The sequence below is a fragment of the Lygodium microphyllum genome, chromosome 8 (genome assembly GCF_053477565.2).
Source record: "Lygodium microphyllum isolate KBCC chromosome 8, Lygodium_microphyllum_v1.1.10, whole genome shotgun sequence".
Classification (NCBI taxonomy): Eukaryota; Viridiplantae; Streptophyta; class Polypodiopsida; order Schizaeales; family Lygodiaceae; genus Lygodium; species Lygodium microphyllum.
The window spans coordinates 17,011,413-17,029,518 of NC_141142.1; the positions used below are offsets into that span (position 1 = coordinate 17,011,413).

The 18,106-nt window shown below is 45.8% G+C and overlaps 1 protein-coding gene across 3 annotated transcripts in view; it reads right to left on the reverse strand.

The window, feature by feature from the left end:
• The window catches only part of LOC148032021 (uncharacterized), a 123,115-nt gene that overhangs the window by 60,251 nt on the left and 44,758 nt on the right, over nucleotides 1-18,106 (reverse strand). For 2 of the 3 annotated variants that reach the window (XM_087682645.1, XM_087682647.1), the window contains one exon: nucleotides 17,762-18,082. In XM_087682645.1, coding sequence (XP_087538771.1) covers nucleotides 17,762-18,082 — 321 coding nt within the window. The remainder of the gene's footprint in view (nucleotides 1-17,761; nucleotides 18,083-18,106) is intronic. The other variant, XM_087682646.1, reaches the window with a different exon arrangement.

Genomic DNA, 18,106 nt, shown 5'->3' on the forward strand with positions numbered 1-18,106 from the left:
AAAGATTGTTCAGAAGAAAGCTCAACATGGGAGCGAGTAAGTGCTTTAAAAAAAAGGTTTCCCGATTTACAGTTAGACCTTCCAAGTATCGTTTTCGAGGACGAAACCGATTCTTAAGGGGAAGGAAATGTGACATTAATGTGACATTAAAGTGATATTTAACGTGACATTAAGGTCACAAATATTGAATGTGACATTAAAGTGACATTTAATGTGACATTAAGGTAAATCAAGGGGAACACGCACGAGGATGACCGTCCGGGCTCTTGGGCGCCCGAACGGGGTTAAGGGGAGCCTAGAACTAAAGAGAGTCCAAGAATAGTAGGACTCACCAAGGTTTGACGGCTGGCAATCGGATCACGATGGTCTAGCCAGCAATATACTAGGCAAGGCTGGGAGGTGAAAGGAATGACTCGTGCTCATTCATCCGGGCTGCTTTCTCTGGCTTTTATGGTCTTCTTCAGAGTCATTTGTCAATACGTCTACACCCAAGCACTCTTTATGCCTTTTGGGCCACAAAGTTTATTTTGCACCAACTTTTAGAATTTTATGCTCAAGGCAATAAGACGCATCCGATATGCACTAATCCCTATCGAGCCAAAGAAGGATTGTCAAGCACCACAACCTCCTCACGACCACCACGATGCACTTACAGAGGTTGCTTTTACTTCTTCTAGGACTTCAAGAATACCACCTTGACAACCTATATTCTGTAGTTCACTCCCCTGAGAGAGAGTGATTGTTTGATACCATCTCCTCAACAGTCCTATCCTTCAAGAGACACTGGTTGTTTGACTCCTTTCATTGTAACATACCATCTCCTCAGCAATCCTGTCCTTCAAGAGACAATGGTTATTTAACTCCTTCATTACTTTGGCTCCACAGCTTGCTCCACTAAGAGACAACGACTATCACCCACCCTTGGCTCAGCATGAGCCTCACCTTTCCCCACCCTCAACTACTCAGGTTCAAGAGGCCATCTCTACGGATTCTTCAACATCTTCAATACCCTAGATACCTTCTTCAACACGACCGCCGTGTTGAGCTAAAATATGCATTACTTGCTGATTATCCTCTTAAACAACCCCAAAACACACTAAAAAATGCTCTTTTAGAGTAAAAACCCTAAAACGGGGAGCAATTCCAGAGAGTTCAATGGAAACCCTAAAATGGGGAGTGGTTCAAGAGAGTTCAATGGAAACCCTAATTTTCGGGGCGCCCTTCCACATCTATAAATAGACAGGCTGCCCCCATTCAATCTTATTCCATCTGTGCAAGTTCCTCACTCCACGTGCAGATTTCAGCCATCAACCTCCTCCCACGTGGCTGTCCAGCCCTCGAGATTGCTGTCACTCCATCCGTGTTTGCTCCTGCTGCTGACCCCTTCATCCATGCTGACGTCAGCTACTGGCAACATCATCATCTGCTGCGATCTGATCATCCAGTCATCGTTAGCCACATCAGACACTCTTTCAGCCTGCTGTTTACAACAAACTGTGCATAGTTTCCAATATCCTATCGGCGGTACGCTACTGCATTTACCAATTTCCAGCCTCCAGACTATTGTGTTTTGGTGACCAATCTGCTGCCATTCACTATTCAGTACTCCTACACTCCGACTGGTGGTCAAAGACTTGGGATCCGTCTCTAGTGGACGTCACACTCCGACATTGCTCTGCCCTTGAGCACACTGTACACTCTTACATTCATTTACAGCATTCATTCACTTCAAAGTTGTGTTCTCTCTCTCCCTTTTTCTGTTTGTGTTTGTTGGGATATAAAGGCCCGGTAACCTCCGTGTATAGTATACGCACATTGTACATGTGAAAGCACCCTTTACGTGCCCTAAGTATAAATGCATTTTATTCTTTGTGTACCAACACATTGTTGGTACACTCTTATCGTCTACTATTTTTCACTCTGCTCACACTCTTTCAAGCTGTCACACTCACTCATTCACTCCTGCTCGAGCTGCGTCCCTATCGCTTCCAACAACTGGTATCAGAGCCCAAGGTGTTGCACGCTTCCCGAGACCAAGGCGCAACTCACAGGTTATGGAGGCAGCTCGAGGCAGAAGGCCAGTAGGGTCCAGTTGACAAGGCGCCAGAGAAACCAAACAGCAGCGGCCAACGGCAGTGGCAAGTCGACAACTTGGAATCGACAAGCAGTCGTGTGCACGGTAGTCGGGCGTAGGCAAGCAACGACCAGGCGGCAAGCGACTGGGCATTAGAGTGGACCAGTCGGACACGACCAGCAAACGCGAACGAGGAGACAGGTGTTAGTCGTGGGCTGGTGACGAGCAAGCGACGATAGGCGAGCAGCGACCAGGCGGGCAGACGACCGAGTGATAGGTGCTGCGTCAATCCCGATGTGACAGGACTGCGAGTCAACGGACCCCCTCCCGTTGTTTTTTAAAAATCAGAAATTTGTTTTTTTTAAACCCCTTTTATTCTCTTCCTCTGACGGTGTTCAGGCATGGAAGCACAGTTTCAAATCTGTGGAAATCTGGCCAGAAAATTTGGGGCTTTTCCTAGATTTGATTTCATCTAGGCCTGACAGTGATATTCGTGTCAGAAATTGCTGACATTGCCAACGGCCTCAATTAATTTGGGGATTTTGCCAAATTTGTCAGATTTTTGCTCTTTTGAGCAAAATTTCCTGACATTGGATCCCAGAAATTTTGGGGCTTTTCATCTATTGGCAAAGTTTTGCTCAGCTGGGTCAGATTGACTAATGTTTATGCAATTTTGGACTTGAAATTTCTGGGATTTGCGTAGATTTTAGTAAATTTCTGCATCTTTTGCCCGTGTGGTGGTGGCTGGTTCATGTACAAACAGTAGAGATTTATTTCTGGTTGAGAAAGAACAGCAGTGCATTTCGCTGGTTCAGCTTGCGTTTTTGCAGATTAGTGCATTTACTATTGTATTCGTGATAAAATGGCAGCAACTTCTTCCAGTTCAAATATCAAGAGTTTGATGGAGATCAAACGGTTTGATGGTCATGGCTTTGACCTTTGGAAAGACCGTATGCACGGTATTTTGTTCCTAAAGAATTGTGACGATGCTTTGCAGGAAAATAAACCCGCACTTATGTCTGATGCAGATTGGGCCAGAGTGAATAGAAAGGCTGTAGCTTACATAAAGATAGGTGTCACTGATGACATTCTAACAGACATTAAGGGTTTAGACACAGGTTATGCAATATGGGAGAAGCTAAAAACTACTTATGAGATCACCACACATGTTAATTAGGTGCATTTAATGCACAAGTTGGTGAATATGCGATTGGATGAGTCAAAGCCTGCAACTGAGCACTTGAGTGCATTAACAGGGATTCTAAATCAGCTCAAAGATGCAAACTTGGACTTTGATGGTAAGTTGAGGGCAATCTTTTTTATCATGACACTGCCGAACTCGTGGGAATCCTTGGTGGTTTCACTCAGCAATAACCCCAATCTCTCATATGATGGAGTGAGGGATTCTATCTTGAATGAAAAAATTAGACGTATGTCTAGTGGAGAAGACAGCAACTCAGCTTATAATGTAAGAGGCAGGGCTGAAAATAAGAATGCAAATGCAGGGCAGAGAAACAAGAGCAAGAGCAAAGGAAAGGATGAGAGTGACATTACTTCCTATCACTGTGGTCGAAAGGGCCACAAGAAACCTGATTGCAGGTATTATAAGAAGGAACAAGAGAGAAAGAAGAATGCAGGAGATAAAAAGAAGAAGGAAGAAAAGACAGATGCATCGGAGACAACCAAAGGCAAAGAGAAGGCCAATGTGGCTCTCTAGCGTGGTCATAGAAGAGCTTTCAAATACAAAGGCTGATGTATTATGTACAATTGATTATGATGCCCTTGTATATCACATGCAAGATATGCAGATTACCAAGGTTGATGTGATTGATCACTCTTGTCAATTGATGATGGTGTCACTCAGACTTGGATTGTAGACTCTGGTGCCTCTTTACATGTAACTCCTTGCTTGGAGTGTTTTACTATGTTCAATGCATGCAGTTATGGAAAGGTGTACCTTGGAAATAACCATGCTTGCAGCATTGATGGGATTGGCACCGTATACTTGTCTTTAGACAATGGTCAAGAGCTTGTGTTTAAAGATGTCAAATATGTGCATGGCATTAAAAAGAGTTTACTATTTGTTGGTCAGCTTGACTTGGATGGCTACACCACACTGTTTGGTGGTGGTTTGTGGAAAGGAAAAAAGGGTTCCATGCTGATTGCAAAAGAAACTAAGAAGGGCACTTTGTATTGTTTGCACTATAAAGCCTTGAATGGCAAAACTTTCTTGCAGTTGCTGAAATTTGCAGCCACTTGGAGTTATGGCATAAGAGATTAGGCCATATGAGCCAAAAAGGACTTGATGTCCTTACCTCTCTGAAGAGGGTTGATGGAAAAGGCTCTAAACTTGATTTTTGTAATGAGTGTCAGTTTGGAAAGGAAATAAAAAATTCATTTTACTCTGGTATCTCTCGTAAGTCCAATGTCTTGGACTTAGTGCATTCTGATGTATGTAGTATGCCCGTGAAATCATTGGGTGGTGCTACATATTTTGTCTCCTTTATTGATGATTGTTTCAAGAAGATTTGGGTGTACTTGCTGAAAAAGAAAAGTGAAGTGTTTGTTGTTTTTAAAACTTTTCATGCATTTGTGACCACTCAGACAGGTAGAAAGTTGAAATGCTTGAGAACTGATAATGGGGGTGAGTTCACATCGACTGAATTCAAGTCATTTTCTGACTTACATGGTATTAAGAGGAAGCTTACAGCCCCTTACAGCCCTTCTTCAAATGGGGTGGCTGAAAGATATAACATGACTTTATGTGAAAGAGTGTCGTGCATGCTGTCCACTGCTAATCTCCCTCATGCATTTTGGGGAGAGACACTCAAAACCACGGTTCACATTTGCAACCACTCTCCCAACAAGTCCTTGAATAATGGCATCCCTAAGGAGGTTTGGTCTGGCAAATCAGCCTCATATGACCATTTACGCATATTTGGTTATGATGCTTTCGTGCATGTTAGGAATGAGCTGAGGAATAAACTTGACCCAAAATCCACCAAAGGCATCTTTATGGGCTATGGTGATGATAGTGAATTTGGCTACAGAGTGTGGTTATCTCAGTCCAAGAAAATTATTCGCAGCCGTAATGTTGTGTTCAATGAGGCAAAATTGCTGAAAGCCACTTTAGCCTCTAATGAAGATCTGAAAAAGATGAAGTTTCAAAGTTTGCAGCCACCTATTACTTCAGAAAATGAGCCTCATGGTGCTGTACCACAAGCTGAAACTGATGATGAACCAGTTATTTTTGAGCCACATGATGATGGACAACAAATAGAAGCACAAGGAGGTCATGGACAACAAGATAGCCTTGCTGATTATGAAATTGCAGGTGCTGGTAATGAAAATAAAGGTGCTGTACAGCATGAACAACATGCTGAAAATGGTTTACAGCAGCAAATGAATGCTGAAAATAATATACCTCCAGATGTAGACCCAATTCCTAAAAATGTTGATCATTGGGTACACAGGTCTACACGCGTAAGAAGGCAACCACATAGGTTTGACCCCTCCTTGGATTATGTGATGCTTATGTATGAGGGTGAGCCTCTTACATACAAAGAGGCCAGGTCATGTGAGTTCAACAGTAAGTGGGAGCTAGCTATGCAGGGAGAGATTAAATCTCTATATGCAAATGATACTTGGGATCTTGTGTCATTGCCAAAGGGAAGGAAGCCACTTCCAAACAAATGGGTGTACAAAGTCAAGACAATTGATGGGAGACCCCAAGTACAAGGCAAGGCTAGTTGCCAAAGGTTTTGCACAAAAGGAAGGGATTGACTTCCAAGAGGTCTTCTCACCTGTTGTGAAGATGACCACTCTACGTGTGCTTTTTGCTCACACTGTTGTTTTGGATTTAGAGCTGTATCAAATGGATGTAAAAACAGCTTTCTTACATGGTGACATTGATGAGGAAATCTACATGAAACAGCCCAAGGGCTATGTAGTTCCCGGAAAAGAGCAGATGGTGTGTAAGCTAAAACGCAGCTTGTATGGGCTGAAGCAAGCACCACGGCAATGGTACAAAAAGTTTGATACTTTTATGCTATCTCATGAGTTTACACGCAACCATGCAGATCATTGCTTATACGTGAAAAAGGATACAGATGGCAGCCCCATCATACTTGTTTTGTATGTGGATGATATGTTACTAGCTGGGAAAAGAAAGACTAGCTTGGATGCTCTCAAAAATCAGCTGAAATCAACTTTCTCCATGAAAGATTTGGGAAATGCATATTTTGGGCATGAGGATTTGTAGAGATAGAATGCAGAAATTGTTGTTTTTATCTCAAGAAAAGTACATTGGAAAGGTACTGGACAGATTTACCATGGCTAAAGCTAAGCCTTTTGGGGTACCCTTACCTCCTTATCTCAAGCTTAGCAAAGCCAACAGCTCGAAAGATAACGTGGAAGCAAATGTTATGAAGGGTGTTCCTTATGCATCAGCTTGTGGCTCTCTTATGTATGCTATGGTTGCTACTCGTCCAGATATTGCTAATGCAGTGGGAGTTGTTAGCAAGTTTATGTCAAATCCTAGCAAAGCACATTGGGAAGCGGTCAAGTGTATTATTCGATACCTTAAGGGTACACAAAGAAAAAGTATTAGTTTGCAGGGTTATTGTGATGCAGACATGGCAGGTGACTTGGACACTCGTAGATCCACCAGCGGGTATGTCTTTATAGTTGTTGGTGGGGCTGTTTCTTGGTGTTCTAGGTTGCAGAACATTGTTGCGTTGAGTACCACTGAAGCTGAATACATATCAGCTACTAAAGCTTCTAAGGAAGCTATATGGTTGAGCAGACTTGCAGATGATCTCGACATGTCTATGGGTACTGCAGTTTTGGGATGTGATAGCCAGAGTGCTGTGTATCTGGCTAAAAATGCCATGTATCATTCACACACAAAGCATATAGATGTGCAATATCACTTCATCAAACAGATTCTGGAAGATGGTCAAATCACATTGACCAAGATTAAAACACAAGATAACCCTACAAATGTTCTTACTAAAAGTCTAAGCAAAGCTCAGCATGAGCATTGCATTCGACTAGTGGGAGTTGGTTAGCTAGAGGTTCATATCAGACCTTTAAGTGGGAGGTTGTTGGGATATAAAGGCCCAATAACCTCCGTGTATAGTACACGCACATTGTACAAGTGAACACACCCTTTACGTGCCCTAAGTATAAATACATTTTATTCTTTGTGTACCAACACATTGTTGGTACACTCTTATCATCTCATATTCTTCGCTCTGCTCACACTCTCTTAACCCGTCACACTCACTCGTTCACTCTTGCTCAAGCTGCATCCCTATCGCTTCCAGTAATGTCTGAGTTTCTGTGTTTGAGTTTTTGAGTTTTACGTTTAGGGTTTGAGTTTTGCCCTCTCTGTCTGTGTCTGTCTCTTTGTGTTTCTATCGTGGTTGTACACTCTGTGTGTCCTCAGTGCAAACCCTAGCAGTTTTCTTCACATGGTATCAGAGCCGGTGCTCTTGTAAAGAGTATCATGTGGATATTATGGAGAGCTAGTCTTTGTGCAAGGCACACAATATGACTCATAACTGAATCACAATGTCCCAAACACCTTCTTCTCCAGTTCCTATGATGTCTTATTAGGCTTCTCCATCATTAGAGGCCCTGAGACAACATTATGGACTCGGTGAAGAGGACGACACTCCACCTTCACCAAATTTCACCAACATGACAAAGGAGGACTTTGAGGAGTACTATCGCACCGAGTACAATGATGTTTACACCCCTCCTAGCAGTTTCGCTACCACATTTGAACCGGTTGGTGAGGCTGACCACCTCTCCGATCATGGAGAACATACAGCATTCGAAACGTCTGGCAATTCATCTTCATCATCTCAGCCAGGTCCAATGTCAAGTTTGTACAATTCTTTTATATTGCATGAATCAAAACCCTCGCATGTTTCTTCTTTTGAGATACAGGATCCGGATGGCTTTGCTTATGTGAACTTCAATAGAGGGGGCTCACGAAGCAAACGGAATCTAGATACCTCTACAGCTTCTGTTTCATTTGAGTATATCACACACACTTCTCACTTCCCTCCCATCGCACCCTCTTCTATATCACACCTTAATCACCTCTCATCATATTTCCAAAACCTTGGATTACACTCCACATCTGCATCACACACCCTAGGGGTTGGATCTTCCATCTCTGCTCCTAGCACCTTTTCCTTCTCCACCCCATTCTCTACCTCTTTGTACCATGGTACTTCGTTAGGGGGAAAGCCACCCTTTAACACAGTGCCTCTCACCTTTCAGCAAATGAGCACACGCATAACTCCTGGGCTACTGTGATGGGCAACCCCCTCACTATCCTTAGTTTCACATCTCCCATGACCACTCATACACAGGGGTTTGCATTCTCAGCTTATGGTGCGTCTTCACACTCTCCTTGGGTTACACCTACGCAGGGATTTCCATCTTCTGCTTCCCATGTTCTCGTTCCACCTCCTTGGGTTCCTCATGTGGCTACCATGCCCATGCCTAGTCAGCCCATCCCTACCTATGGATCCACCTTGCACACTATCTACATGCCTAATGGGCACTCTAGGGCCTATTCCCAAGAGTACTCCACTTCCCCAGCCTACCCACACTACACTTTTTCACACTATCCATCTCCGAGCACTACCACTCTTGTTGCAATGGCCAAGAATGCCTTCACGGATAAGACACGTTTTAACGGATCAAATTTCACCACTTGGTCTAATTTCATGCAACAAGTGCTTGAGTCTCAGGGTCTTTAGCACCTCGTCATTGATCTAGAGCTTATGCCGGACCCTCGACTAGCTCACCCTGATTACATCTATCAATGGAGAGCCTGCAATGCCACAACCAATGTTGAGCTAATGCAAGGATTGCTTCCTAAGCTTCACTCTCAGTTGCAGCACTTCCCGCTCGCATCAGAGCATTGGAGTCACCTTCTCGACCGCTATGCGGCTCATGATCGTACTCAGTGCATCAATCTCGACTTTGAGCTTCAAGAGTTCTCTATTAAGGAAGGGGATGATCTAAAAGTCAAGCTGGCTAAATATAGGTGGTTACTTGCCAAGTTCGCCACTACTCCCTCTCCGAAGTCACATGACGATCAGGTTACGTTCTTTTTGAATAAGTTGCTTAAAAAGTACTTCAATTTCATTCAACACATCATCTCCCAACCTCGATTACCAACCTTCTATGAGTTTGAGTGCCAATTATTGCGTTACGCAAGGCTGCATGATCAAGTCCACAAGAAATCTCATCACAGCCTTATTCAAAGCAGAGGGGGTTGGTTGCCTCTTCTTCAGGAGGAAAAACCACCAGTGGCAAGAACTCGTAAGATGCGAAGGCAAGCCAATCAAAGGGAGACTCCTCTTCCTCGGATGGAACTAAAGAATCTAGACCTATCTGGCAGCAACTCCCTAAGAAAAACCAGTTTTGCACACCCTACCAACGAGCAGACCACTAATCTTTGTGTTTGCAGATTCTCATCTCTTTTACAGGGTTTTGTCTTTCAATGTAGGGCTAACTTGCAGATTGCTTTCGTCCTACCTGGGCTAGAGACATGGGGATGGGCACCATTCCTTTCATGGTTTTATCACCCTAGGAGTGCTTGCTCTTCTTCTAGCATGGCGGTTTCCCCTTCCAAGGCGGATCGTACAGCATCTCTATCAATGCTATCATGGCGGTGACTTCTACCTTGCTCTTCTAGCGGGGTGCTTCATCCACACTTCATCTTTTTCCATTTCTTATGGTTCTCGGCACCATATGAATATCGACATCACGCTCCTCTTCCTTCTTCGACATCTACATCCAGATTGAGAGGGGGTTCCTACCCTTCTTGGTATTCTACAAGCTTCAGCACTTTGTCTTCGACATCGGCTTTTCCCCTTGTTGTACCTTACCCTTTGCATTGCATGGTTTCATCATCTTTGTACTAGGGCGCTTGGGTAAGTGAATAATTTTCCCATGAGGGACACTATCCAAGTGGCACCTGTTGCATGAGCATTCTTCAGCATGTAGAGGGGGTGTTGAGCTAAAATATGCATTACTTGCTGATAAGTCTCTTAAACAGTCCCAAAACACACTAAAAAATGCTAAAAACCCTAAAACGGGGAGCAATTCAAGAGAGTTCAATGGAAACCCTAAAACGGGGGCGCCCTTCCACATCTACAAAAAAGACAGGCTGCCGCCATTCAGCCTTATTCCGTCTGTGCAAGTTCCTCACTCCACGTGCACATTTCAGCCATCAGCCTCCTCCCACGTGGCTGTCCAACCCTCAGGAGTGCTGCCACTCCATCCGTGTTTGCTCCTGCCACTGGCGCCTTCATCCATGTTGACATCAGCTGCCGGCGACATCATCATCTGCCGTGATCTGATCATCCAGTCATCGCCAGCCACATCAAACATTGTTTCCACTTGCTGTTTACAGCAGACTGTGCACAGTTTACAGTCTCCGATCGGCGATACGCTGTTGCGTTTACTAGTTTCCAGCCTCCAGACTGCTGCGTTTTGGTGACCAGCCTACTGCCATTCACTATTCAATACTCCTACACTCCAACTGGTGGTCACAGACTTGGGATCCGTCTCCAATGGACGTCACACTCCGACATTGCTCTGCCCTTGAGCACACTGTACACTCTTATATTCATTTACAACATTCATTCACTTCAGAGTTGTGTTCTCTCTCTCCCTTCTTTTGTTTGTGTTTGAGTTTCTGTGTTTGAGTTTTTGAGTTTTGCGATTAGGGTTTGAGTTTTGCCCTCTATGTCTGTGTCTGTCTCTTTGTATTTCTGTTCTGGTCGTACACTCTGTGTGTCCTCAATGCAAACCCTAGTAGTTTTATTCACACGCCGGCACTTCCTTTGTCATTAGATAATCCAGAGTCCATGATCCATGAGTTTTTAGATTTTCTCTCTCGCAGCTCCTCTTTCTTTTTTGGCTTCAAAGGGAGTCCCTACTCATCGTGGAGTAAAGCCTACCATTTACTCTTTGGGGATGGTTGTCTTCAAGCAGTCATTTCTCCTATTGATACCCATGATCTTCAAGTAAAGCCTACTACAACTTGGTGACGAGACCACCTAATTCCTTCCAGTATGGAGTTATGGAGCTAGTGGCTTCTCTCTCGAGGTGGAGTCAGGTTCTAAAGTTCATTCCGTCAATTGTTCCTTACTACAAGTTACCTTTCAATTGGAAATGTTGGATCTCCGAGATCCTCTACATCTTCTTTGTATCTCTCTTCACTCCTCTTTTTTCATCTCTTTTTGGGCCTAAGAGAGGGTGTTGAGTGTCAGAGAGTAGCAATGCGGAAGCGTGGGACCAAGTCTGAGAGAGAGAGACGAGAGAGAGACCACAGAGAGAAGAGAGAGAAAGAGACAGTGGAAGATGAAGATCTGCTGGATAAAGTGTGCTGTATACAAAGATATGCAGATATGTACACGGGCACAGTGCGCGGGACTGCATATCTCCACCTCGACGATGCAACCTGCTGTTCACCTCAAAGTCCGCTGCAGTCTGCACGATCTCCAACCTGAAATCTGCAAACAGAGATGTAATCTGCACGAATCTCCAGCCTGAAACCTGCGATCAAAGTTGTGTGGAAGACTACAGAAGATCAGCTATAAATAGCCAGTCAGAATGCGCCAAAAATAGGCAGGTCGGCTGCATTAAATGCAGCCGACTGGTGCAGTACATTCGCACTGCCACGTGGCAGTCCCGCTGGTCACTCCAACAAGTCGCCATACAAGATCTGACATCGCTAACACCCCCTCTCAGAGCCTGGACGGGCCAAAAGCCTGAGGGATCTGGCATGTCTCCGAAGTAGAGTCTGGGGAAGCGCCTTCGTAAACAAATCTGCAAAATTGTCCTCCGTCTTGCAATACTCCACAGTGATGGTCTCATCCAGAAGCTTCTCTCTGATGAAGTGGTACTGGATCTCTATGTGCTTCGTCCAGGCATGGAAAACAGGATTCCGTGCCAAGGCAATGCAACTCTCATTGTCGCATTGTAGCAAAGTAGGACGAGTCTAGGGGCAGCCAAGCTTCTCCAACAATCTCCGAAGCCACACAGCCTCACAGGTTGTGGAAGACGCGGCCCAATACTCTGCCTCAGTAAGACGAAAGGGCTACCGTGGGTTGCTTCTTGCTCCTCCATGAGATAACACCAGCACCCAAGGTAAAACAGTAACCTGTAGTAGACCACCTGTGGTCCACATCACCAGCCCAATCCGAGTCGCTCCAACCTACAAGTACAAGATCTGAATCACCTGGTTCACTCATGAACCCTACCAAGAGACCAACAGCAAAACAAAGATCAACATGAGTGTTCAGGAGCCAAATCAATGATCCAATCAACTGACGATAGCGGGAAGCATTTGCCATGGGAGAATCTGAATGTGAAGTGGCCTTCCAGTTCGGATCCATAGGTGTAGAAATGGTCCCGACAATCCTCCATCGCAAGAGAAACCAAGAGCTCCTGTACATATCTCTGCTAAGAGATGAAAATCCCCCTTTGAGACTGATAAATCTCATGGCCCAAGAAGAAGTGGAGGAGACCCAAGTCCGTCATCTCGAACGCCTGATCTAAAGCTACCTTCGTCTCTTTCACCTTCTGTGCATGATCACCTATGACAATCAAATCGTCAACATACAACACAAAAAGCACACAACCAGCCTCGGAAGTGTGGACATAAAGCTGCGGATCGGCCTTGGAGCGCCGATATCCCAACTGTGACTGAAGGAACGAATCAATCTTTTCGTTCCACGCACGCGGAGCCTGCTTGAGGCCATACAAGGCCTTCTTTAACCTGTAGACTTGCCCATCGGAAGATCCAAAGCCAGGAGGCTACTCGACATAGATCTCCTCCTTCAAATCACCATTGAGGAAGGCCGACTTCACATCCAACTGGTAGACAGGCCATCTCCTATGGCCAGCCAAGGCAAGAACACCTCGAATAGTCGCCATACGAGCAGTGGGGGCAAAACTGTCACGACAATCAATCCCTGGGCGCTGTGCAAAACCTTTAGCAACAAGGCGAGCCTTATGCTTATTCAAAGAACCATCGCTAAGGTACTTGGTCTTAAAGACCCATTTGACGCCAATCACCTTCTTATTCGGGGAGAGTGGCACGAAATACCAAGTGCCATTCCTCTCAATAGCCTCCAACTCGGCTTCCATAGCTTTCTTCTAGGGTGCGGACTGTAAAGCCTCCTTCACGGCTTCCATAGCTTTCGGGGGGCGTGGCGCGAGATACCAAGTGCCATTCCTCTCAATAGCCTCTAACTCGGCTTCCATAGCTTTCTTCCATGGTGCGGACTGTAAAGCCTCCCTCACGGAGGTGGGCTCTCGATCCTGCATAGCACGGATCATCAAACAATAGTTAGAGCAAACAAGCTCCGTAGAATGTGCCTGGTGCCTCCGTGACCGCCACGGACCATCCTGCGGTTCCCACTCCTCAGGGACCCCCTCGATCCCTGAATCTCGGAATGTGTCACAGGCCCAACGAGGAGGAGGCCGGACCTCTCCTCGTCTCTCTCCATCAGCTGAAGACTTTGGGATATCCACCGGTGGTAACTCCTCGGGAGTGACCGGTGGAATAGAAGACTCTGTATCAGAAACAGAATCGGAATCAAAAGGCATTGGCTCCAAAGGAACTGTCTCGGGAGCCCAACTCTCCCCTGGATCTCCAAGAATGGGATGCTCCTCACCCGCTGCTATGGCTGGAACCTCCACGAACCGCACATCTCGACTGGTGTACACATCCCGCTTGACGGGATCATATAAACGATAGCCTTGGGACTAAGAGCTGTAACCAACGAACACCTGTCTTCGCGAAGCTGCTTCAAATTTATCATGATGAGTCTTGGGAATGTGAACATAGGCATCACACCCAAAAACCCTGAACTAAGAAACATCGGGCTTAGTCCCAAAGTAAGCCTCAAAAGGTGTCATCCCATCAACGGCCAAAGTGAGGGATCGGTGAAGGATGTGGACGGCAATAGCCACAGCCTCGGCCCACAAAAACTAAGATGTCTGTCGATGCTCCATCATGGTGCGCGCCATCTCGATCATCCTTCGGTTCTTCTGTTCAAGAATGCCATTTTCTTGGGGAGTGTTGGTGTTAGCAAACTCCTGGTGAATGCCTTTATCTGCACAAAAACGAGCAAACTCATTAGAAACAAATTCACCACCCTTGTCGAATCGCAAGGTCTTCAATCTCCGGCCCGATCGGTTCTCCTCAAAGAGAAGCCAATCCTTGAAGTGGGAGAAAGCCTCCGACTTCAACGCCAAGAAATAGGCCCAAGTCATCCTGCTATAGTCATCTACGATCAACATGAAGTACGAGCTTCCTCTCAAAGACTCGTTCCTCATAGGGCCACAAAGATCCGTAGATACAAGCTCCATTGGTAAAGTAGACCGCCGCGAAGTTTTGTTGGGAATAGCATCCCTATGCTGCTTCCCACGAATGCAGGAGACGCATGGCTGCTGGCTCACCACTATGTCCGGCAACCCTCGAACAAGCTGTCCACGTGACGCCCTCCGAAGATAATCATAGTTGAGGTGACCAAATCGAGCATGCCATAGCTCTGATTGTGTCTGAGAGGTAAGAAGAAGAGTAGGGAGGGCGGTAGGAGACGTCAATTTGTAGATGCCGTTTTCCTCATATCCTGATGAGAGAACCTTCATTGACCCACGATCAAGGACTCGCACCGAATCACTGTCAAACTTCACCAAAAGTCCAAGTGAACAAATCTTATGAACAGAAATTAGATGATACCCCAAACCTGGCACATGCAAGACCTCTGAGATATGGGTACCACCACGTCCATTTGGAATAAGCTGCATCTCACCCCGTCCTGCAATAGACACCGAAGAGCTATCTTCAATGAGAATCTGCCCACGCGAAGGTCGCAACTGGGCAACACCAACTAATGAAGGAGTCATGTGCCGGGAGGCACCACTGTCAACGATCCACTCTCGAGCCTGGGGAGCTGTCATCGCAGCATCAGAAGCATTCAGTGTAGAGTGCTCAATGGCAGCTAGATGAAGAAACGCAGCTGATGAGGGTGCAGCCACCGCTTCAGAATCCTTAGTGTCCTTCTTGTTGGTGTCCTTCTTGTCTTTGTCAGGGCAATCCTTCTTCCAATGGCCGGTCTTTCCACAAATATGGCATGTGGATTCTTTGTCCTTGTCCTTCTTTGACTTGTTGTCCTCCTTCTTCTTCTTTTGGTTCTTCCCCTTCTTCTGAGAGGCTTGACCTGTCAAGGCTTTTGACTTGGAAGCACGTTGTTCCTTCAGTTGTTCCTCTTGGTCCAGGACCATAGGAACCAACTCTTCCCATCGAAGAGTAGACTCACGCCCGGAAGCAATAAGAGCGGAGTAAAAAGCACCGAATCGTGGCGGCAACTGGGACAAGAGTGTGATCGCCATGTCTTCTGAGGAAATCGGCTTCCCCGCATTCTGAACCTGCATCTGAAGCTGTCTAAGCTTGTTTATGTGCTCCTGCAACGAAGAAGACTTGTTCACGGAAAAGGTCCACATTTGCACCTCCAAAGAAACCCGCTTCATAAGGGTCATCCGGTTATACATCTGATCAAGCTCCAGCCATATCTCCCGAGCCACCGTCAAGTGCTCGAAGTGGGCTATCACGGCTGTAGTACAAGATAGAAAAAGAAAAGAACGAATCCGGGCATTCAGTTTGTCCCAGTGAGACTCAGTGAGACTGTGCCTTGGCCAACTCCGCACGAGCATCGGAAGAGAGTTTGGACTCATCTCTCACCGAGGGCCGGTCGATCTCCTCCTGTACAAGCTCCGCCAAATCGTAGGACTCAAGGATGGCCAACATCATCACACGCCAGATGCGGTAATTGTCGCCATCGAGCTTTTGATCTGCAGAAAGAGCCGGTAAGACAGGCACCTTCCGGTCCATGGTCGTCTGAAACTCCAAGTCAATCTCTGTAGACATCTTCACCTGTAATGCCTTCACAAACGCAAAAGCAGCCCCCTCTGACTATGAAAACGCAGCCTGCTAGGGCTCTTTCTTCCGTGTCCCGTACCTTCTTCACCCCGCCGGAGGCGATGAAAAAGCAAAACCTGCACTTAAAAGCTGAAAACTCAGACTTCCTCCTCTTCAAACAGTAGTGAACAACAGCAAATCCACCAACTGGACTCCTTTCCCGCGCGCCCACGCTCGCTTCAGCCTTGTTCCGATGCGCAGCCCTCCCGCTTGTCCTCGAATGCTGGAAACGCAGCCTTGTGTCGCGATGGAATCTCTTTTTCAGGTTGGTTCTTCACTCAGTTAGCCCTTCTTCACTGCTCTGATACCATGTCAGAGTGCAGCGATGCGGAAGCGTGGGACCAAGACTGAGAGAGAGAGAACGCAGAGAGAAGAGAGAGAAGAGAGAGAAAGAGACAGTGGAAGATGAAGATCTGCTGTATAAAGTGTGCTGTATACAAAGATATGCAAATATGTACACGGGCGCAATGCACGGGACTGCGTGTCTCCACCTCGACGATGCAACCTGCTGTTCACCTCGAAGTCCGCTGCAGTCTGCACGATCTCCAACCTGAAATCTGCAAACAGAGATGTAATCTGCACGAATCTCCAGCCTGAAACCTACGATTAGAAGTGTGTGGAAGACTGCAGAAGATCGGCTATAAATAGCCAGCCAGAATGCGCCAAAAATAGGCAGGTCGGCTGCATTTACGACTGGTGCAGTACAGTTGGACTGCCACGTGGCAGTCCGACTGGTCAGTCCGACCAGTCACCGTACAGGATCTGACATCGCTAACATCGAGAAACCACTTCTTCAATTTTCCCACTTCAGTTAGGATTTCCCAATGACAGCCCCGATGTTGTATGATCCACCTGGGGAGGGGGAAGCCTCCATGTTAGTAGAAGAGTAAATCTCCTAGAAAGATGAAACCACAAAAGGAACAATGTGCATCCCATGTCTCCAGCCCAAGAAGGACCAATGCAAACCTGCATGTTAGCCCTGCACTGAAATACACAACTCTACAAGAGAGATCAGAATCTACAAAACAGAGGTTATCTACTAATGTAGGAACGAATTCTCAAATTGAGAAACTGAAGAGATTGTGCCCCATTTACATAGAAATTGGACGACTGGTTGAACAGTACTAAGAAATGCTGCTGTGCCAGAAAAAATAGGTACAGATAAGAATTCATTGATGGAAACTAAAAACAATCAACTTGCAGACAGCAAAATGTTGCCATATCGTAGGTGCACTACATGTGAACAGTGTTATAGATGATGCACCAAGAATGGTAACCAAGAAGACCATCAGGATGTTGTTTAAAGCTACCCTGGTCACCAGCTCATGGCTGATCTAGTGTCAACTACAAGGGCTCTTTTGATGCCCCATACTATGATGCTAATTGGCCTGCAGGGCATGGGAGCATTGATACCAGGCCCTGCAAGATGTGCTAGCCACACCACCCTAGTGGCTACCCATGCAGAATAATCCTAGCATTGCTTTTCAATTATGTGAACTGGTCAATTATTAAGCCTTCATTCAGATGACTTTTCCTCAGAAATGAAGAGTGCAATACATGCATAATCAACTATAATACGTCTAATGAGAGTATTCAATTGAAACAACACTAGAATCAGATGCTAAAGCATATGGCATGGTTAATGAATACGATGTACAAACCTGCCTCTGAGCTGTGGAGGAAGTAATGATCCACCTGCAGTGTCTGGTATAACTCTGGATGGAGGTAAACTGCCCCTCGGAATCTTTCTTTGAGGTGAATTTGAAGATCCATTCATATCAGCCCTTTTTCGCGAAACGCTTGCATCACTTACAATTGATGGTACAGACATGATATTACTTATTGCAATATTTTGTGTCACTTCCAGTGATGCAAGAAGCTCTGCAGCATCTGGCAATCTTAGATTTACATTTTCAGCACCTATTGAAGTATGAGAAGCATTTTCCCCTGACTGAGTGCGCTCTGCATTAGCAACCAACCTGCTGTAACATAACAAGTTAGCACAT